At 39.7% G+C, this 23,566-nt stretch overlaps 1 protein-coding gene across 1 annotated transcript in view; it reads right to left on the reverse strand.

Annotated features, from left to right (window-relative positions):
* The window catches only part of EMILIN2 (elastin microfibril interfacer 2), a 64,350-nt gene extending 42,302 nt beyond the window's left edge, over window positions 1-22,048 (reverse strand). Inside the window, exons 1-2 of the mRNA XM_036749847.1 lie at window positions 21,936-22,048; window positions 21,177-21,299 (exon numbers count right to left, since the gene is read on the reverse strand). Of these exons, the coding sequence (XP_036605742.1) occupies window positions 21,177-21,299; window positions 21,936-22,048 (236 nt within the window). The remainder of the gene's footprint in view (window positions 1-21,176; window positions 21,300-21,935) is intronic.
* Window positions 22,049-23,566: the final 1,518 nt, after the last annotated feature.

Raw genomic sequence — 23,566 nt, forward strand, 5'->3', positions numbered from 1 at the left:
TGAACTTGACAACACTGTCCTTGACAATTCTCTAAGACTATAAGTTGCAAAGCAGTTACTGATCTACGCTGGTAGAGGGAGTTTTTCCTCACTGGGAATTCTCTTTCCTAATGCAATCACAAATTTAGTTCAAAAGAAAGTGTTTTCTCCAAACCAAATTGCATGAATTGATCTCTACTTCATACTCCTTGAAGAGGGAATTCCAGTTATAGTGAGTATTTGTTTTGTCTTAAAAATACTAAATACCCTTGTCCTTTCTATTAAGTGCTGTGGAAGCAATAAAGGACTTGGAGTCAAGAAGTCCGTGTTCAGATACCCTCTCTGTTATTAGTCATTTTACCATTAAAAAGTCACTAAATCTGTGCCTCTATTTCTTCATATGGAAATGGAAATAATAATACAGAATTATTGTGAGGAAGATATTTTTGGTTAGAAATTGTTCCTTTGATTCTTACAACAGCCATGGAAAACAGGTTTTAAAACCCCCATATTCCTAGGACAAAAAAGACATACATCCTTGGACAACGTTGGTCCAACTGTCATCTCAACTAACATTTCAATGCATTTCAGAAACCAAAATTGGATCTGTGAAGTCATTTTCATGGCTTCAAAGTATCAGTTTAATTGGCTTTTCATTTGTCGGTGCTCTGAATAATTATCTTACACACAACTACTTTACTTTGTTTTTTGAGGGCAATTTAGTATACTGGGAAAAACACTGGATTGAGAGTCAGAAAATATGAGTTTGATTTCCTACTTGGCAAGGCTTTGAAACAAGGTCTTCCTGACTTCAAGGCCACCTCTCTATCCCTTATGCTGATGATGACAAACAAATAGAAACAGGGGCTGCTAAACCACATATTAATATTCTTATTTATTTTGTTAAATGCTTCCCAGTTACATTTTAACCTTGGTTGGGTGGCACTTGGAAGTATTGTGGACCACGTGTCACCTGCAGACTGCATATTTGACACCTCTGCCCCATACCGTGTTAAGTGAAGAAACTAAATGTTCTCTCTGGCTAGTTGTTTTTGCATAGTCATGAAATAGAATGACTTCTAGATAATGTGAGAGTAATCAAAAGACGATGTATCTGTTCTGGATGGAAAAATAACACATCATATCTTAAACATCACAGAAGGTTATTGATTTAGGAAGCAATAACTAAATTTTTCACAATTATAATTAAAGATTTTTAACACTCACATAGTAGAGGGAATGATTAAGAACCATCAAGAAATGTCTAACTGTTGTGTCCACCATCATTCACCGAACATTCGCAACCTTTGTTCATCCAATCTGTGCAGTATATTTAGACCAAATATGATGTGAACCACAGAAAGGCCTGAACAGTGAAGGTCCTCAGATTGTGAAACTCTCCTCCCCAACATGAGAGTTCTGTTGTAACTAAATCATCATTGCTTACTGCCTCCTGGCATGGACTAGACCAACAGTGTGAAACACATATCTTTATACACAGCCAATAGGTAGATTTTCTTTTTTGCTTGACTAGGCTTATTTATTACAAGTAATCACTTTTTCTTTTTCTTTTTGGAAAGGGAGATTTGGGTGAGGTGGTGAGGGTATCGGTAATAGTACTACAAAAAGAAAGTCAATGAATCACAAAAGAAAAAAAAAGCAGAAAGAAGTTCAGAAAGGGATATACAAGTAGCGCTGTTTTAGAGGTACTATGTTAAATTCGAATTATATTTTTTAAAAACCCAAGTTCTATGTAGTGAGAAAAAAAGACAAACTGTATGTAACAGAAGTTCATAGTTTCACAAACAGTCCCTTTTTAAAATTTTCCTGGGCATATTGAAATGGTCATGTTTGTTGGTATTTATTAAGTTCATATTTAAAAAAAGAACTTTTTAAAATCAGCAGCTATTTTTTAATGAACAAAGGGTGGAGAATTGTGAGTGGAAATGCTAAATCAGATGCAGATAGATACAATAGCCCATTTTTTCTTTATTTCTTTTGACAAGTAGGCCATGGTAGAAGGATCTGGATAAAGTAGAAAGATCAGGTGCCATCTTTTAAAAAATTTTTTTTAAATTACGATTGAATTTTTGTAAAATGTACCTGGAATGATGCTTCATTCAACTCAAGCTTCTGTATACTGTATCTGATCACAGTTTTTAATAAAATTTTGAAGAGTTGGAAGAAAAACTGAGATATCCTATAGCAACAGAAATCCTTTACATCAAAATAATCTCTCCCTTTCCTCTGCTTGTACAGGCTTCCTCCAATCACAAACTAAAAAGACTTTTTTTTTCTTTCTGAATTAGGGTGGGTATAGTACAGCATTACTAAAAGTGCATTTTTCCTGAAAGGCTGACACTGCAAAGAATGATACTTAGGGAGCATTTTCTCATCTTTTCCTACATTAAAGAAAATAAGAACAGCTGGGTCCTTTTGTGGGACACACCCCAAAAGAAAGTTTGCCTCCTGCAACATTTCCACATCAGGAGTACAACAAGCTCTAATGAACTCGCCTACTTGTGTTCAACACTCATCACTACTGAGCACTGATCAAAGAAGAATTAACCAAGAGATGAATTAATTTTTGGAAATTAACTTATCGGAACATTTTCTTTTCAAGGGGAAAGTGCCAGAATATTTTTAAAACTTCATATACTTCTTTTATCTACTGGAAAATCTTTCTTTTTTTCTTTTCTTTCTTTCTTCCTTCCTTCCTTTCTTCTCTCCTTTCTTCCTTCCTTTTTCTTCTTTCTTTCTTTCTTTCTTTTTAGAGAGAGATGGCAACTGAGCAGAAGATAAAAACAGTTTATTACTCAGGGCTCTAGTAGGACAAAAAGCTGCTTTTCCAGAGAAAGAAACAATTTATTTGGGCAGGAAAGAAGTCATCTAGTGATAAAAGAAAAAATATTAGAAGCTTTGGATGATTATTTAAAAAGATAGTCCATTCAATTCTAGTCTAAGGTTAACAATTTTAGGTTAAGAATACACTAGATAAAAATATCATGTGGCTGTGTTCTAAGTGATACCTTCTACACTGTTCACACTCATTGAACATGCAATAACATTTTAATATTCTTCAAAAAGGAAGTGCCCTTTCTGCTATGAGTAATAATTAAAGATGTTAACCATCCCATTCAAAGCTGCGCACATTATCAACACTAATTAAATAATACTTGTAATGACTGAACATGGAACATGCAACCCAACTATTCTGTCTTAACTGATTTAATACTGATGCTGAAACGTGATAGATACCAAGCATTATTATCAACACACAGCTGAATATGAAAAATTTCCCATTTACCATATTCTTATATATTACTATGTAGGCAACTAGGTGGCACTGTAGATAAAATGCCAGGACTTAAGTCAGGAAGATTCATCTTTCTAAGTTCCAATCTAGCCTCAAACACTTAGCAGCTGCATGAACATAGGCAAGTCACCTAACTGTGTTTGCCTCAATTCTTCATCTGTAAAATGAGCTAGAGAAGGAAATGGCAAACCACTGTAGTAGGTTTGCCAAGAAAACTCCAAACAGGGTCACAAAGAGTCAGACACGACTGAAAACAACCGAACCACAAAAAAAAAATTCCTATATAGATCATAACTACAATCTACTTGGCAAACTTTAGTTTCTATAAAGATCTAATTCTTAATTCAGCTAACTAATTTCTTCTCCTCTTCCTCCTCCTCCCCTTCTCCTGCTCTTCCTCCTTCTTTTTTTAGAACGCAGGGGGACAAGCCAGCAAGGCACGTCCTTGTTAAGTACTGGGCAAACAGTAATCTTTGATAAACTTCGTAAAATGTTCCTTTGTTGTTCTTGCTGAATTTGGGTTAGCATGCATTCTACTTTAAAGGGTTAAGACTTCTTCCAGGGACAAGGGCCTATCAGATAGTCATGCTGTTAAGTGCCAAAATCTGACTTGTTCAAAACCAGCATGGTCTACACTAACATTCTAAGTATAAGAGGTAGCAAAGACATATTTTATGAGAAAACCTTTGAAAACTTTTCAGAACTTCAGTTTAGTTCAGTAATTTTTGCCCTTTGAATGCAATAGATGGTAGCAAAGATGGTGAAGAGAAAGAGAACTATGGCGAGGAAGATAAAGAGAACAGTAGTGACTAAAATGATTTTTGGGGAGAGTCTGGACTTGCGATTTCATCAGTGTAGGGGATTCTTGTTTTGGAAATTTCTTCTTCTCACGTAATTCAAGCAATTTGCCCGTAATTATAGTGTTAGGGAATTGCTTGGGGCACCAACAAATAAAATAGTTTTCCCTTGGTTACTCAGCTTGTATGTGTCTGAAGCAGGACTTGAACCCAGACCTTCCTGACTTCAAAGCCATCCCACTCTCCACTTTGTCATACTGTTTCTCATATGATAATATAAATGAACAATGCTTGAATGGAAAGAAATTCTAGCAGGAAAAAAGACTTTAAAAGTAAAGTTTTATGTGGTCATTCTGTGTATACCTTTATACTGTATACCTATACATTTTTTCCTTTAAAAGAAAGCTAACTTTGAGGAACAGTCTATATATTGAATAGATAACCACTGACATCCCTTAACTCTAAATAAACCCTGTGTGATTCTATTCAGGTGCTGTCTATAGTCAATCCAATATGGTCATTCAATCATATTGCTTCCCTACTGACACCTAATTAAGATCTTCAGTACTGAAACAATGAATTTTGATTGGAGGAGAGAGAATTTTGAAGTGGGGAACACAGCAGCATGAAGGCACTGGACCCCTGAGTGAATGAGGGCCACTGGACAGAGGAGAGCGGTGAAAACCAGGGCTGCAATCCAGATCCTAAAACTGGTTGTTCTTACTTTGCTGTTGTGTCTTAGAAACCAAGGTTAAACATGACCAAGCCACAGATATCCTGATATCAATGCTTCCATTGGACACCAGCAGTGGGTACATTTTTACCTTACTTGGAAATATAAATGATTCTAGAAAGGGTAGTACAATACAAAAAGCACTGAACTGAGAGCCCAAGAGACCTGGGTTCTAGTCCTGACTATGCTATTAACCAACTCTGTGTGAGCAAGTCAGGTAATGACTATGGACTTCAGTTTCTCTCATTACAAAATGAAGGGAGTAGACTAAATGAACTCTAAGTTCCCTTCCAGCTCTGAAATGTCACGATTTTAAATGCTTTTTTAAAATTATGAAATAAATGGCCAACTGAATTATTTTCAAGGTCCTTGAGTAATTTTAATCTTCCTCAAATTTTTTTCTAAGTTCTCAAATATATTCTCTTGTTTCAAACAAAGAAAATAATGGTTTATGAATCTTCCATGCCTTTAGCACAGTGATCTGGTTAAAAAAAAAAAAGAACAATATTTTGACTCATGTACTAAATGATAAGGAGGGGTATGTATGTCTACATCTGCATGTAACTGTGTTGTGTGTGTGTATACTTTGCAAGTGAGAGAAGTGTTTCTTTTTTGCTAGTCATCTATTTAAAGACATTTGCAAGTTGGAATCTTCACATTCTGTTAGCTATCCTTTTTTTTCACAAAAGTGTCGGAAGTAAAGGGGGAGACTGATAGGCTTGCTTCCTTGTAGGGTCACAGATTTAGAACTGGAAGGGACCTGAGCAGTCATCTAGTTCAACCAGAGGGCCAGAGTAAATGAAGGCTAGGATTTAAACCTGGATTCACTATCCCAAGATGCTTCTCATCTCCTTTTTTCAAATTCCATTTTCCTATCAGGAAGGAGGTTTAAAGGTATGTCGAGCGGGAGCAGAAGTGAGAAGAAAAGGAAAAGGCAAAAGGAAAGCTGCAGAGAGAGAGTGTGTACTGTCTACCATGATTCCATGTGGTATTAAAAAAGAGAGAAAAAAGAAAGAATTCTACCACAATATTTTACAATACAAAGCTCAAAAAATGCCAACACATGAAAAGAGCCAAGTAAATAGCACTTTGGTTTTCCCTGAAAGTAAACTAATCCTGGGTCTTCCCAGACATTGTTCTCCAGGGTTCTTTTTCTTTGCCACTGTTGTAATTTAGTTGGTAGTTGGCTGTTATTTTTAAGATTCTAATTTATCATCTTTGGGAACAAGGTGAGAAAGAAAGAAGAATGGGGATTTATGAGATTAACTTCCTCCAGGAAATGGAAGCAATTGGAAAAATTTGGTGAATGGATGTAACTGGAAAGGATTTTGCTATCATTCTTATATTCACCATTCAAAGCATTGCCATCTTTCTGTAAAGAGCCTACAGTTAATTCCATTCAACAACTATTTATTGAGTACATACATGCTTAGCACCATCCTAGGCACTGTGTCAAATGAAAGGGTCTATAACACTCTGTCCCTATTCTTGAGGTGGTTATAGTCTAATTTTATTTACACTTCTATTAGTCTTAAGCCATTACCCTGTTGACTTCAGACCTACACTCACTCTCACTAAGGTAAACAAGAATTTTGCGGTTAACTTATTATAACTACAGATGAGAGACAATAAAACCACGGTACAATTTGAATAATTCTATTAAGTTACTCCAAAGGTGCCTTGCTGTTTTTTCTAAGTCTCCCAATCTGTGGCCAAATTCTGAATCTCAGATAAATGCCCCAGTGTCATACAGATACCGACCTTTATAGAATCATAGATTTAGAAAAGAAAGGAACATTAGAGCTGCAGATGTTAAGCGCCTCTTCGGAATACTTGAATATTTCTGCGAGCCAATGTTACACCACTGTATGTGCCCACAGAATAACTTTCAATACACATTTTTTCACTGATCTTCACCAATGAGGCCAGCAAGCTCCAACATACTTGGTTTCCACTACATCCTGCAGCCCTGGGGGTGTTGCAGCAGTCATAGCATTTCCTTAACCACCTCACATTAAGGAACCTGGGGCTCTGAAACACCAACCCACATCTACCACACCTCTTTGGGCCTCCAGCTTTAAGTCACTATGTGGTCAACTCCCAGTAAATTTATGCTGCTGCCAAATACAATGGGTGGATTTGTGGTAAAACACCCCAGAGAGATGAGGACTAGCTTCCCCAGCTTAACCCCTAAGTCTTTTCCCCAAAGGATTTCTTCTTCTCTATTTCCAAATGTCACCGGCCTGAACTTGGCCCTTAATAAATGTTTAGTAAATTGAATTGACCCTCCAGGAAAACCTACTTCCTGTCTTCTAGACTCCAGAAAGTTAAAGATACTATAAAAAACTAAGGTGCTATTCTGGTGGCGGTAGTGTATCCTGATCACCAAGAAAGGGACATGCATAGAGGAAAGGAAAAATGGGAATAAACGCAAGATAAGTCTAACCCCCTCATTTTACAGATGAGGCACAGAGAGGTTGTGTAATTTGGCTATAAGTCACATAGCTAGTAAGTTTTTTTAGGAAGTATTTGAATCCAAACCTCCTTGACACCAAGTCCACCACTTTATTCAGTATGTCACTCTGCCTCTCAAGGACTCAAGAAAATAGCAAAAGGCACAAAGAAAAGGCTGATGATGAAGGTGAAAAACTAAAGGATAAGATTAAATAAAAACAACTTATTACTGAACATTTTTTTTATCTGTTGGTTATGGTCCAGACTTTTATTTCATCACTGTGGGGAATGTCCATCAATGCAACTCCTCAGCAATTTAAGTCTTAAATTAGAATGTCATGAGGGATCTGAAAAATTAAGAGATCACCCAACTAGTACATGTCAAAGCAGAACTTCAACCCAGTTCATCCAGATGTAAAAACAGCCCTCTCTCCTTTATGCTACATTCCCTTTTTCTGAGAGTATTCTGAGAATATATTCAACAAGAAATTTACTTAATATCTACTATATATAAGGTACTGTACTAGGTGAGATTATAATTAATAACGATGATGATATAATCACAAAGTGATGGACTCCATTCACCATGCCCAATCAAGCTTCTACCACGTGCTTCTTCAGGTACTAAAGCCATAAATACCATGGCTCATAGTGGCAAAAGTTATGTGATTTTGCATCAGAGGTTTCACACCAGAACAAAAAGGTTTTTCTTTGAATAAAAAAGATTGTGAGAATGTGAAAACACTTTGAAAACTGAAAAGAAAACAACAATACATACCATATAATCATGTAAGTTGGCATTATTATGATGTTTTTGCTTTGACACTTCAAAAGCTCCATGATTTCTTCCACATGGGCTCAACCACCACCAGCGTGGGTGGCAACTTTGTGTTGTACCTTAGTAGAGCTTCAAGAATTACTGGTATAAAAGAAAACTCATCACCTTGAGGGCAACCTTTTGAGGTTAAGCATCTCTGAACTTAATTGGCTGTCTCACAAAAAATTACCTGCTCTCTACCTTTGTCCAGAACTGCAGGTTGAACCTGATGTTCCTGAACTCTCCTGGTCTGTATTTTACCATATCTTGTTTTGTCTTTGGCCCGCCATGACCCTTCCAGCCACCTCCATGCCTCATACACACTCTCTATCTCCCTCTGCCCCCACCATCCCACCTTTACCTCTCCCCAGCTCTAAGAACAGGAATCAAATCAACAGTACCACTGCTGATAAAAACATGTCAATTAACTTTCTATTGCAAGAATCATTATTCTCTTTGACTTCTCTGTCTAAAACACTTCACTCTGGCCATAGCTCCCCTATTGTTTTCCCCTATTAGAATGTAATCTCCTTGAGGATGGGAACTGTCTTGCCTACTTATTTTTGTATTCCCAACACAGCACAGCACATGGCATGGAGAAAGCACTTAATGAATATTTTTTTCATTCATTCATCTCTTTTGACAGTTCAATACTACTATTGTCACAGATAGCGGTGTCAGCTTTAACTCTGGATAAGTTCTGCCAAGAGAAGGTTCCTAGAACTCCTGGTGTATGTATCTGGACTGAGTGCTAGAGTTGGGGAAGGCACTGAACTTGGAACCGCAGAGACCTGGCTCTAACACTAACTAGCTGTGACCTCATCTAAAGTTATTTCACATCTTTGAGCCTCAGTTTCCTCATTTGTTAAAAAAAAAGGAGTGGTATAATAACAACTACACTGGCACACCCAGCATGGCTGCTAGCATAGGTTCTTAGATCTGCTTTACTAAGGAAAGCAACTTTAAAGGGGTCAATGATCTTTAATTATATAAAATACAAACAGAAAATAGAGAGAAGAGAAATAAAGACCAACAGATAGGGCTCTCCTGCCTGAATCAAAACAATACTTCTATATACTTTATATCCACCACTGAACTGAGAGAACCTCTGGGCAGTTGAAGAGCTCTGAACACTTGACCACTCAGAGTCTCGACCAGGTAATCACAAGATCCTTCTTGTAAGCCAGCCCCCAAAGCAAAACCTCACCTCTCAGAATATATACTCTTTCAGGCTCAGAGCGAGAAGGCATCACAACCCTCCTGACTTAGTGCCTAATTAGACATTAGCAAAAAGCATGTAAGCCTTCCTACAAGCAAACAAGCTCCCCTTAATGGGCTCCACATGAGGCCTATTGATGGGTAGGGAAGATCTCATTCCCCATTAACCTTACAGGGGGGTGGATTGGACTTCTATATTCTGGTCCCTTTTAGCTCTGAGATCACACAAGGAAGTTAAACCCAAGACCCTAATTTGTCTCCTGAATTACCTTAGTCTTCAGTGTTTCCAAGTAAGATAATATTCTGATTTTCCTAACCCAACTTTCTTATAGACAATTTTCTTACTAACCTCAGTGAAAAGCATTCTTCGAAATGTAATTAGGATGAGGGAAATGCTGGCACTCTGCTCCTGTAAACACCACCTACCAGAAATTCCTTACTCAGTGTTATCACTGCTACAGAGCAGGGAGAACTGACTCTAGCCCAGGGCCTCTCTTTTTTTCTTTCATCCTCCCCACCCTCAGCTAGAGTTTGTTGTTTTAAACCTAACCAAAAAAAATGCTTTGAGATATCAAAGATACAAAGAAAGAAGGGGAAAAAAACTGGCATGATAAGTCTGTGTCAGTTTGTGATGGCAGAAAAATCTTGCCCTTGTCCAGATGGAACATAACTGTAGGAGGTTCATAAATGTAGATGAAATATTCCTGAGGTGCACGTGGCTGTGCTTGGATGCATATCCCCAACAATACTCTCTCTTTTTAGACTCTACTCTCTCAAAGACCCCAAAATATTAGTAGCAATTAGGAGTACTAATATGAGTAGGAAGTTATGTGAATAACTGGAATTACTGCAACAAAGCATGAATGATGTATCAAAGGAAACAATGCCCCATTCCAATCAGCAGAAAAGAAAGACAGTGTTGTTTTCTGCAAGCTGTAAACCAAAATACTTATTAGGGGGAGGGAGATCTCCTGGAAGCAACAGTTCCCCACACACACACACAGATACACAGACACAGACAGACAGACAGACACACACACACACACACGCTTCTTCACCCCCTTTCCAGACGGTTATGCACATCCTACATTGGCCTATGACTGCCCAATGTCAAATGGAAGCAGGTCATTCTTTACTCATGCCCAGACACTTCTGAGATACAGGTATGGACACCAGAGCAAACCTCACAATAGGGATGAGAATTTTTTCCTACCCAAGACAGTTGGGAGGTTTGAGATACTTTGGACCCTCAGCCCAATAGTTAGTAAGTTGCCTCGAAATCTCATAATATGCAATTGATAAATATTTGCTGAATGAATGAATAGCTTAGATTTATTCCACCTCCTCCCTCCCTCCAATGCCTCCACCTCCTGAATCTCATGAAGCTATCCTTTGAAAATCACAAAAGTCCCTTGAAACAACATCCCCAAACAGGGCTGAGAGAAGGCTTTATAATAATGTCTGTTCACCCTTAAGGATTTCAGACACATACTCCCAGGGCATGTGGCTGGAGCTGGCTGTCATTGTTAAATTTCAGTGTGAACATTTACTCATCAAAAATTGGCAATCACCACAAATCAAAGCTGTACTTATTGTTTTGTTGATTGTCGAGACTTAAGAAAGTGTTAATGCAGAATACATTTTTGTTTTTTTGGAGTGCAGACTATACTTAAAGGTGTGCGTGCGTTCATTGGTTCCCCTCACCTGCCCCCCCCCCCCCCGCCGAAGTGGAGCCCTAGTCGTTAGACATGTACCAGTACAGCCCTGTATTGCTCTATTAACATTTTCTTGAGCTCAGCAGAAGTACAGTAGAAGGGTCAGGGAATAAAACCATTCCTAATCTGGAGACCTGGTGATTGGAGGCTAACAATGACAACGAAAAGGAATAATACCAACTGGCATTTACAGAGCACATTAGCTTTGCAAATTGTTTTATATCCATTATCTCCTTTGAGTCTCACAACATGCCTGCATACTCAAGTCCAGTTTCATAAACCTAGGTAAGAGCTAGAAATGGATTCAGGAGTCTGTGTTAGGTCAGCCTGAAAGATTCACCCAGCGCCATTAGTCTAAACAGGGAAAAATGGTGTACATAAAAGGGCACTCCAAGTAGAAACTAAGCCACTATACTCCATATGTAACTGTTTACAAAGTTAATCCTATAAACCAATCATAAGAATGAATTACTTTAAATAGGATTAGGTCTTTTGGTGTTTACTAAAAGTGTAGGGTTTACTAGAGTTTACTCAGGAAGAAAATACTCCAGTGATCCAACTTAAGTCTCCCTTCTCCCCTCTTTTTTTTTTTTTTTGGAGTATGGGTCTCCCTATCACTTGTAGGGTGGAAGTGCTATTTCTACTACAGCTCAGAACTCCCAAGCACAAGCAATCCACCAGCCTCAGCCTCCCCAGGAACAGTGATTCAGGCATACACCACCATGACAGCCTGAATCCTATTTTTAAGGGACGTTTGCTGAACTGAATTCTTCCAAAGGATTTTGAAACATAAACTACTCTCATATAATATCTAATCACCTTCTCAGACTAAAAGTCAAATTCAAAACAGGAGAAGAATGAAATTATTGCAAAACATATATGGTCATATGACTCTCATGTATTCCACATTTCAGCCAAAATAGCCCACTTACAGAAGTATACACAGCATATTCCATTAGAGAATGCACCAAGGGAATTTTATTTTTTAATGGTCAGGTCATCAAGCATTTATTAAGCACCTACTATATGCCAGGCACTGTGCTAAGCACTCAGGATAGAAAGGCAAAAAAAAGTTCCTGTCTATGGGATCATTTATTGAATAATTAATAATAATTATCATAAAATAATTTAATCATAATCATAAAAGACATTGTTTTTATTCATCAAACTATATATTACTGCAACATCTGTATTATGCAATTCAGTACTTATTGCATAACAATGATCCATATTTTCAAACTAAAAGGGTATATCATGTGATTTGATTTAAATGAAAAGCCACTTTTAAAAAAAGAAACATTTCAGAGTATGCATGGTCAGATTCAGAATATGTACCCAAGTCTGCTCTCTGCACTCTGATTTGGCTATTCCTTCTCTTGCCTTCGTGCTTATAGATCCTTGACTACATTCTTTCCCTCAACTGCCTCTCAGAATCCTTAACTTCCAGGTCACCTTTTACTGGAAGCCTTTCCTGATCCCCCGAGTTGTAAGTGCTCTCTTCTTTCTCAAATTATATTTCACTCATTTCTCTGTATAAATATTGTGCCCCCATGACAGAATGTAGGTGCCTTGAGGGCAGGTGCTGTTGTTCTGAGTGCTTGGAGGATAGACTTAATAAATGCTTAATATATTGACAAGTAATAAATTAATCAGTCAACATTTATTAAGCACTTAGTACGTCCCAAAGACTATCCTAGGCACTGGGGATATAAAGAAAGGCAAAAAACTTAGCCCCTGCTCTCAACGAGCTCATGGTCTAATGGGTAAGATAAGCTGCAAACAACTACATAATAACACTATGTACAAGATAAATTGAAGATGGTCTCAGATGGAAGGCATTAAGATTAACGAGGAATGGGAAAGGCTTCTTGTAGAAGGTGGGATGTTAGCTGAGACTTGAGGCCAGGAGGCAGAGATGAGGAGAGAGAGAGAGACATGAAGGACAGTCAGTGAAAATGTCAGTGAAGACAGAAGGTCCTGTTCTAAGAAAAGCAAAGAGGCCAGTGTCATTGGATTGCGTGTACAGGAAGTCAGTCAAGTGTCAGAAGACTGGAAAGGCAGAAGGGGCCAGATTATGATAGGTTTTAGAAGCTAAATGTGATTTTATATTTTACCCTGGGAGATACAGAGAACACTGGAGTTTACTGAATAGGGGAGAAGGGTGGTGGGGAGTTGACATGGTCAGATTGTGGGGGCAGTGTCAAGAGAAATATATGAAAATGTTACTAAGATAGAAGCGACAAGACTTGACAACTAATTGGATAAGGCATATTAGAGAGAGCGAGTCAGGGATCACCCCTTGGTTGTAAATCTGGGTAACAGGGAAGATAGTAAATGGGAGGGCAGTAAAATATGGAAGCTAGGGAGAGGGAAGAGCTTAGGAGAGAAGAAAAGAAGTTCGGCTGTAGACATGTTGAGTTTAAGATGTCTAGGTGACATATGGTTCATGATGTCTAATAAGCTTCTGGAGATACAAAACTAGAGGTCAGGGGAACGATTAGGGCTGGACAAATAGATCTGAGAATCACCTGCATAAAGGTGAAAATTGATACCATGGGAGCTGATGAGATCACTAGGTGAAACAGTATAAAGAGAGTAGAGAAGTGGAACCAGGACAGAGCCTTGGGAGACACTTATAATTAATGGGAGTGGCATGGATGAAGATCCAGTAAAGAAAACCAAGAAGTGGACAGACAGAAGGAACACAGGACAGCAGTGTAACCTAAATCTGGAGAGAAGAAAATGTCAAGAATAGGAAGACGACAGTAGTAAATGTTGCAGAGAAGTCAGGAAGGATGAGGACTGAGAAATAGCCATAGGCTTTAGCAATTAAGGGGTTATTGATAATTTTGGAGAGGGCAGGATTCTCTCCTTTCCTCTAACACCGCCACCACTCCAATATGGACCCTCATCTCCTCACACCTGGATTAACAAAATTGCTTTCTGATTGCTCTCCTTGCCCCCAGTCTCTCCCCATTCCAATTCACCTTCCACTCTGCTATCGAAGTGATCTTCCTAAATAATAGATTTGCCAATGTCATCCCCACCACCTCATTCAATAAACTCCAGTGGCTCCCTACTTCCTTCAGGGTCAAATAAAAAAATCCAGTTTGGCTTTTAAAGCCTTTCATAAATGGCCCCTTCCTACTTTTCCAGTCTTATGATACCTTACTTCCTTCTAAGATCCAGTGACTGGCCTCCTTGCTTTTCTTCAAGTAAGACAATCCATCTCCTGACTATACATTTTTACTCTCCCCCATGGCTGGAATTCTCTCTTTGCCTTGTCTTTACCTCCTGGATTCCATGGTTTCATTCAAGCCTAAGCTCGAATTCCATCTTTTGCAAGAAATCTTCCCTGTTCCCCCTTAATGCTTGTATCTTCTCTCCACTGATCATGTACAATTTATCCTGTATATACCTTGCTTGTACAAAGTTATGTGCACGTTGCCTCACTCATTAAATTGTGAGCTCCCAGAGATCAGGGGCTGTTTTAGCCTCTCTTTGTAACCCTAGCACTTAGTACAGTACCTGGCACAGAGCAGATGCTTAATAAATGCTGGCTGACTTATCTAGTAAGAAAGGCCTGAATTAGAGTGGGGGCAGAAATAGATGTGAACTAATACCATAAGTATATTTCAAAATTAAGGAAACCTTTTTTTCACAAAGCAAAGTAAAATTACCTTTATACAGAGTAAATATTCTATGAAAATGCCTTTAACAGGCAGCTGAGGACACAAAATTACAACACTTGTCTTGAGTAACAGCCAGTAACTGCTTTCTAAGAGAATAACAGAGCTTTAAAATAAACAGGGTTTTATGGAAACAGGGCAGATAAGACAGAGCTGTTGCCCAGTGAATAAGAAAGCCAGGAAAAATCAAGTCTTCCCCTCCAACTGAGTTATAAAGGCCAGACTTTGAAGAAATTCAGTGACAGAAGATTATAGCTGTAACCAGTCTTTTGCTAGGGGGTTATACCTTTTTGTCCAGCTATTTCATCTTTTTATTTCACCTCAGCCTGATAAGAGAGGTTCATAGAATAAACAGACAAGCTTGAAGACTAGTCAAAAGGCAATGCTAATCGTAGCATTAAAGTACCCAAACAGCTTTTAAATAGAAACAGATCATTTGAGACAAGTTTGCAAAGAGCAAACGATGTCATTATCTACAAATCGACATTTCCCCATCCTGTTTAGTACAGATATACTGTCAGCACTCAACACGTGATAAATACTGCTACTGATAAAGACGTCTTTTACGGATGGGACATCACCAGGCCTTCTTCAGCACTCCCTTTAGGCTCATCCACTGAAGCAGTTAATGATCAAATCAATGTAATGAATTCTAGTATTAATATTCTTTCAGCATCAGGCTTTTTTCTGAACATTTTGTAATTAACTGAATTTATATAAATAACTTTTATCAGCTAATCTTAAATGTTAATAAACCTATTTGCCTTTATGTCTTAATAAAATGATTTTTAAATTGCAACTTCTTCCACTTACGAAATCTGCCGGCTGAATTCTAATTACTTATGCATTGTTTTAGGTATACAGAGACACACATTTGCAAGATGACACATTATAGTGGAAAAGTATTCTTCTCACATTGGGCACAGGCTAGCTTAACATCATTCTAATTAAAAACCCAAGTTACTTTTAAAATCCTAAGTGGAATTTTTTTTTTGGGGGGGGGAGAAGGTAGGGAATTGCTTGTTGCAATTATTAACAGTTGGGAAAACCTTCAGAATTACGAATAACTGAAGTGCCATCGTTCATACGAACATCATCCTACTGGCCCACTGTCACTGAGGTGCCGGGTATAAGCTGTCCTTCTGGTCATGGGGAGAGATTTGTTCTGAGTTCTCTCCCCAGGTCCCTTGTGACCAGTGCCACGCGTTTCCACAACAGCTGGCAATGGTTATGTATGAGTTCTCTGGTAGCTCTGGAACACAGTAAAGCTATTATAATGCCCGTGTGTAACTGTGACCTTCACCCTTAGCCTCGTGAACTTGCTGCTTCTTTCATCCTCCTGACTTTCCAATTTCTGTTAATGGAACCACCATCCCCCACTCGTTACTTGAAACCTTCAAAGGTCATTGCCTTTGATCTTGCCTATCCTTTGTCCTCCACATCCCATCCCAGTCTATTCCATCTCTGCATTGACCTCTCAGATCAATAAACCTCCTGGATTACCACTCTAGCAGACCCTCACTCCATCTAGATTACAAACTGTTGCAACAGCCTTTTAAACTACCTCCAGTCAGCACTACCACCGTCACCTTCCCAGTCTTTCCTATATACCACTGCCAGATTAGCCTTGCTCATAAACAGCTCTGATCACATCCCTGGTTCCCTACTGCCTATACAATGAAGTCCAAACTCCTTAGGCTGGCAGTCCGCATTTTCCATGCTCTGGTTCCAACCTACCTTTCCAACCTTCACAGTCCAACCAAACTGGACCACTGGCTATTCCCCAAATACATGCCTCAATTTCTGCTCTGATGCCTCTGCTCACTCCATTCTCAAATGGAGAATGAAATGCATTCATTCCTCACAACTGAGCCCACTGAAATCCTAGTGATAAACCTAGTTTAAATCCAAGTGACGTTAATAGCAGCAGGAGCATCTAGCATTTATATAGCACTCTAAGGTCTGCAAAGTGCTTTACAAAGCTTATCTCATTTGCTCCTCATAACAACCCTAGAAGGGAAGTGATATGATTATACCCCTTTTAGAGATGAGAAAACTTCCTGCTACATGAAGCCTTCTTTGACTCACCTAGATAAAAGTGACATACTTCCATCCTCTGAACATTCATATTAATATATATCTCTTATATTTTGTTTTGTAGTATATCTGTCTCTACTACACTGTAAACTTTTTGAATTTGGGTACTATGTTAGACATCTCTGTAGCATTTACACATTAGGCATCTGATATTTGATGAATGAATTCTAACTGAATTAATTGCCCCAGACAACGCACCCTTCTCTCAAATGCAAGAAAAAGATATTTTAATAAACTGAACAGGAACAGCTAGGTGGTGTAGTGGACAAAGCACCAGGCCTAGAGTTAGGAAGACCTGAGTTCAAATCTGGCCTCATACAATTACTAGCTGTATGACCCTGTGCAAGTCACTTAACCCTATTTGTCTCAGTTTCCTCATATGTAAAATAAGTTAGAGAAGGAAGTGGCAAACCACTCCAGTATTTTTGTCAAGAAAACCCCAAATAGAGTCACTAAGAGTCAGACATGTCTGAAATGACTCAACAACAAAAGATCTCTTCACAATTCTTCCCTTGCCTTCTAATACAATTTACTTTTCTGGTTCTGCCTTATACCTCACTGACTGTTTGTGTTCTCTCTCATTCACTGTTCCATTATATTTTATCTCCATTTTTTGATGGATAATTCAATGACGAGCTATTGAAAGGAATGTGTTTGCAATAATATAGCCTTAATCTTTGAGAAGGCGGTTATGAAGGGAAGTTCAGACATCCTTGTTAAGATTAAGAGAGCCAAATCAAATGGAAAAGTCAAGCTGCTTTAAATAACTTTGGAAGCCAAACTGAGGATTTGGGTGTCCATATGTAAAAATAGGACTATTAAGTCCTTTGCCTACACATGCACTTAGACATTTTCAACTATCTCTTTTCACAGAAATGTGAAGTAGCTTTGGTCTTTTGGACTCTAGGCCTGACACTCTATCCACTATGCCACCTGACTGCCCCCTCTGATGCCATCAGGCATCAGAGAAGTACCAAACCTTCCTTTTGCTTCAGAACTGAAAATTATCTTAGAGAACATTTATTGTCAGAGAAGTGACTTATCCAAGGTCACAGAAAAAAGTGGTGGAGGTTGCCCTCCAGATCTCCCCCTCCCAGTATAGTCCAATTTCCAGCATGCCAAATTGCTTCCCCCTAGTCTTTGTCTCTCTCCCACAGAGAAACTTTCAACTTTTGTTTGTTTCACTTAGTTAAGTCACAGATTTTTAGAGTATGATGTTAGCTGAGGTGAGATACATTTTCTAGCCTGATTTCTCACCACTCCGATCATTGTTACTGCTGTCTGTTGCCGCCTAAGAGAACCTCAGGAAGAAACCACAGAAGTCATCTAGTGCAACCCAGTGCAGGCACTTAATAAAATGTCTGTTTTACTCTCTACCTGAAGCATAACTCCCATATAAATATCCCTCACAACTGTTCATCTAGGTTCACTGTGAAAGCCTCTGCTAAGAAGGAAATCACCACCTGCCACGGAAACTCACTCCATGTTTGGGCAGCATTCATTGCTAAGAAATTTTACTAACCAGAAAAATTCTTCCCAGTAGCTTCTACTTCATTGGTCCTTCTTCTGATCTCGCATCACAAATAAATCTTATAATCTTGCTTCCACATAATAACATTTCAAATATATTAAGACAGAAATCCAAGCCAAATCTTCCTAGTTTTTTCAACTGACTCATATATGGTATGGCTCAGACTAGTAGTGCCTCTCCTCAAAACATGGCCACAAAAGAAAATCCTTAAAACCAAAGTCCTTGGTGTCATCAACATCAGAAACTGATTGTGGTTTTATGAATTGAAATGGCATTAAAGAAGATACATGACTATTTGCTTTTCTACTGCACCCCAAGGACCTCAGCTCTTCCATCTGAATTGTCACTGAAATATCTTCTATGTGTTTTCTCCTGCTATTGGAATGTTAGTTTTTTAAAAGGAAGAACTAGCTTGTTTTTCTGTTTTTATTCCCAGCACCACTAGCACCATGCTTTGTATATCATAAGTGCTTAATAAATGCTTTTTCATCCATTCATTGCCCAGCTTGTCAATGTCTGTCCTTAAAATATGGCACCCAGAACTGAGCACAACATTCCAGATGTTGTCCAACCAGAGAAGAGTATGGTGGGACAATCATCTCTTCTCTCCTGGACACCATACTTCTATTAATGCAGACTAAGAATGTAGCAATTTCTATTTGGCTCATAAACTTCTTGAGGGCAAGAACCATGTATTATCCATCTTTGTTTCTTTCTCAGGATCTAACACGTTGCTTGCACATGGCAGATATAACAAACAGCTGGTTAGTTCTAATTTAGATCAAAATTTACATTTACTTGATTTAAATCAAATATATACTAATTGTAACAACCATTTCATTATGATCTATAAGGTCTTTGGCAACATATGCTATATTATTAGTAAAAGGCATCCAGAATACTGTAATGGAAAAGTCTTTGCAGGCTGTTTTCTGTAATTAGAAAACAATTTAACTCTACTTTCAGTGATACATACTTTCTGGTCTAAATTCTATTGATGCTAATTATAAATATATGTGAAAAGTTTAAACATTTCTATCTGATCATTTATCCAATCTAATCTGTCAGTGAGTAAGGGATTAAATAAGCCTAAATATGCTTCTATATTAAGGCAGAGTAGGATTTCCTTGCAAGATTTCCTGACTAAAAAAGATTCTCCCTTAAAATGTGGGACATGCAAAGGAATTCCTCTTTAGTGCTTTTATAATAGTCAATTCAGCGGTGCGTCCTAGGACCACCCAGTCACATCACGAAGTCTGGACTCCGGCAATTAGGCTCTAAGTTTTTGCCCTAAGGTTTCATTCTGCTGAAGTGTCATGACAAAGTCTGGAGCACTGGACTTGGAGTCAGGAAAACCTGGGTTAGAATCCTTCCTCAGACACTTACTACTTGTGTGACCCTAGTGAAGTCACCTAACCTTTTTGAGCCTGGGGCTTTTCAGTCTCCTGTTAAATAAGACTAGAGGACCTCTAAGGTATATTCTAGCTCTAAATCCATGATCCTATAGGTAGAAAAAATAGCCCAAGAATGGCAAGAATCAGATACTCAGTGACATACCTTCTTTGCCTGCAATTCTATATTATAATTATACATTCAAACTAATTATTAGGAGAAAATTAATTGCGCCTGTAATTGCACTATGTAACCACAACTGTCATTCATTCATATCTGCCCTTCTTTCATAGGACTATAACTGCAAAAACTATATTGACTAAGAAAAAATAATTCCTGTTTATAGGATGTTTCCAAAATGTTTCATTCCCATCTCATTTGAACTTGATGACAACTTTGGTAGAGTATTACTATCATTTCCATTAAAGATGAGATCATTATGGTTCCAATTGATTAGATGACTAGTTCTCACCATTATACAGCTATTACCACTTATGACAAATAATGGCTGTGTTGCTCTGGGCAACCATTCAGTGGGATGGGGTAACTTTCTAAAAGTACAGAGTTGCAGAAGAGAGGTTGACTTGCACATTGGTATGGGGAGTTTCTCCATCTAGGAATGCCCTATATCAATGAAATCACAGATCCAGTCTTTCTCTCTCATACAGTTAGTGACAGAGTAACAACTTGAATCCAGTGAAAGTTCTTTGCACTGTAACAGTTGGTTCTAACAGAACATGAGTGTGTGTATACTGCATTTTTAAAACGTGCCTTTTCTTTGTCGTAAGGAACTGAAATCTTAATTTAAAAAAAGCTAATGAACTCTCTTATAATTTTATACCTTCACTGACAACAATTTGCACTCACTTATAAAACCACCTAACTGTAAAAAAAAGAAAAGAAAAAATTTATAAAATTTAAACAGTGATTTTTTCTGGGTGAAATTTGAAATTTCAAATAAATGTTATATATTCAGGCACTGAGGTGGAGTTTCTCTAGAATAAGACATTAGTACAAAACTACCATTTTGATCCGTATTATACAACCCAGGAGTACTACGCAATTTTCCCAAGATTTTAACAATATCTATTTTGGAAACTTGTGCTGTGTGCTCTTGCTCCACAGTCCGCAATATGGATCTAATTAGCTTAAGCTGCCTTATGTTAGTAATAAAAAAGGGAAAGCTTTGTTCATCATTTAACATAGTCCAGTAATCATAGGCTCAAAAATCATACATATCCTTCAATCCCCATACAAAGAAATAAACTTTTAAAATGCCTCCACACCGTGCGCTACCCTGCTAAGCGCCGTAACTTTCTGGCTCTAGGGTTTTCACTAGATCTGGAAGTGATTTATTGACAGAATGGAGACCTAGCGCGCTCCCTTTACTTCCTCCCACCCACCCCCGGCCAGATTGCTCGGCCTCGAAAGTACTTACACCGGCGTGGACGGACAGGGAATCTGGTTCCAGGCACATTTGTACTGAGCCTGAATAAAACTCTCAGTTCCCTCCAGCACAGAGCAGCTCACATTCTTGTTCACTATGTAGGCGCACCAGTTTCTGGGGCGGGGTAGAAAGAGAGAGAAGGATTAACTGTAAAACGGGAAAACAATGAGAATGGCAAGGAAGGATGAGTCGATGTATATGTCCAATGCATTGATGGCTGAGGGCACGTGGGTGTGGAGGCGATGGTCTTTTTTTTTTTTTAACAAAAATTAAATAAGTATATGAAAGAATGAGAATGAATGCCAAGGTGAGCTGCTCCAGCATCTATGTGCCTTGGTGCGGTTTTGGGGTGCCCCAGAGGTAAGAGATGCTCCCTCCCTCCATCCCCGCGCCCCCCAGGGCTTGGCAGAGCCCGAGTTCAGCGTGCGGCCGGGCCAGTCCTGCACGTCTCCAGGCCGCTGCTGTCCCGCCTGCAGTTCGGCTCCTCCGCCTGGCCAGCCAGCTCACTGCTCGCCTGACAGGCTCCCCAAACGGCCCCCAGCCCAGGCGATGCTCGTTAGGCTAGACGCGGGGAGTCTACGTGTCACCCTGCAGCACCCCGGGGACTTCTTGATGCTCCCAGCGGGTTCGGGGCTGAGAGCTAGCTCTGGGGCGCTGAGGGTTGGGGGAGTGGCAGGCAGGCAGGGAGCCCGCGCCTCCAAGGGAATTCGCCGTGGCCAGGGAAAAGGGAAGAGGAGAGGCGACACTTACTTGTTCCGAACGCCGGGCCGGCTGGTCTGCCGCATATGGGGGGTGGCTTGGGCGAGCCAGTCCTCTCGAAGGGCCAGGAACGCCAGCACCCACGCCCAGCCGCAGGGCCACATTCTGCTGCGCCCAGGGCTCGGATGGCCCCACTGCTCCAGCTGCCGCAGCTGGCGCAAAGAGAGCGAACGAGCGCGCTCCACCGCCCTGCCGGACCGAATGCGCCCGCACACGGGGCTCTGGGGTGGAGGGCAGGGGGCAGCCACCCGGAGCCCGGGCCACCAGGTCTGCGAGCTGGAGGCAGTAGGCTCCGCTGCTTCGGCCCCTTTTCCAGCGCCCCCCGCCCTCCCGCTCCGCACCCGGCCCCTCAGTCTACTTTCTCACACTTCTCCTTTTCCGGCTTTCCTCACCCTGCTCTTCTCCTCCTCGGGTCCCTCAATGACGCACGGGTCCCCCCGGTTGCCGCCCTCCTCTTTATTTCACTTCCCCCTCCGAAATGTGACTCTTCCCTCCACCCGGGCTCCGTCTCTGTGTCTCCAGCCCCCTTCACCTCTCTACAGGGGGTTAGGGGCAAGAGGATTGGGAGAAGGGTCTGGATTACAATATTTCAAATTACTCATTCCTTTGGTCTTTTCCCAGAAGCACAGGAACTCCGCCTTCCACCTTCCAGAGATACACACACCCCCAGCCCCTCAGGAGCAGCGATCCGCAGTCTGAGAGTCTGTTCCCACAGGCATCCCTGGGTGCTGAGCTCCAGTACTGTGTCCAGGGGCATCTTTATCAGTCCCCTGGGGAAGGCACTGATCTGGATTTCCTCATCTGGCAAGAGACATGCATTCACTCCCCTTTTCTTATGTCCATTGATTCATCTCCACCACTTTTAAGAGCAGAGGGGAGATAAGAGGAAAGCTAAGAAGACGGTGTCTTTTCTTTTTCATCTCTACAAAATACAAAGTTACACAAGTCAGTAGTACTCATTTAAAATTTTCCAAATCAACACTACACATCTCTATTGACTTTGATACCGTTCGAATACATTATTTTTCCTACTGAAAAGGGGCAGACAAATCTACAGTTATACCGTCTTAGCCACGGTTGGGCCTTTTTGTCTATCACTTTCATAATTAAGTTTATATTTGCTCGCTAACCAGAAATTTTCCTAGGAACTTTTATATCAAAGAACTTCCTAAAACAGTCCCTGGTCTCAGAATTGTGGTTTCGTACAGAATGGTGGTTAATTTTTGGAATGTAAATCAAAGCCCTTACCGATACCATACTATAGCTAGAATTTTTTTTCTTAGTTAGCATTTAGCCCATAAAACGCTGCCTTCAGCATTTTACCAAATCTAATGATTTCTAGCAAATTCTGACAGCCTTAGAAAAGTCCACAGGCTTTTGTTTGTATTTTGTTTTTCGTTTGTTGTCTTTTGGCTTCCCTATCCTTCTGACATTTTTTTATCCTCACCTTCTCTTCTTAGAAAGAAGAAAACTTGACTGAGAGACCCCTTAGTAGAAGTCCCAAACAAAGAAAAGAATTTTCATTAAGTATTTAAAAGAGAAGTCATGAATTAATTTCAGAGTAAACCCACTGTGTCTGATGCAACCAACGCTTAATGTTGCCATGTGTTAGTTATATATTT

Source organism: Trichosurus vulpecula, chromosome 1, assembly GCF_011100635.1.
Source record: "Trichosurus vulpecula isolate mTriVul1 chromosome 1, mTriVul1.pri, whole genome shotgun sequence".
In the NCBI taxonomy this organism is placed as follows: Eukaryota; Metazoa; Chordata; class Mammalia; order Diprotodontia; family Phalangeridae; genus Trichosurus; species Trichosurus vulpecula.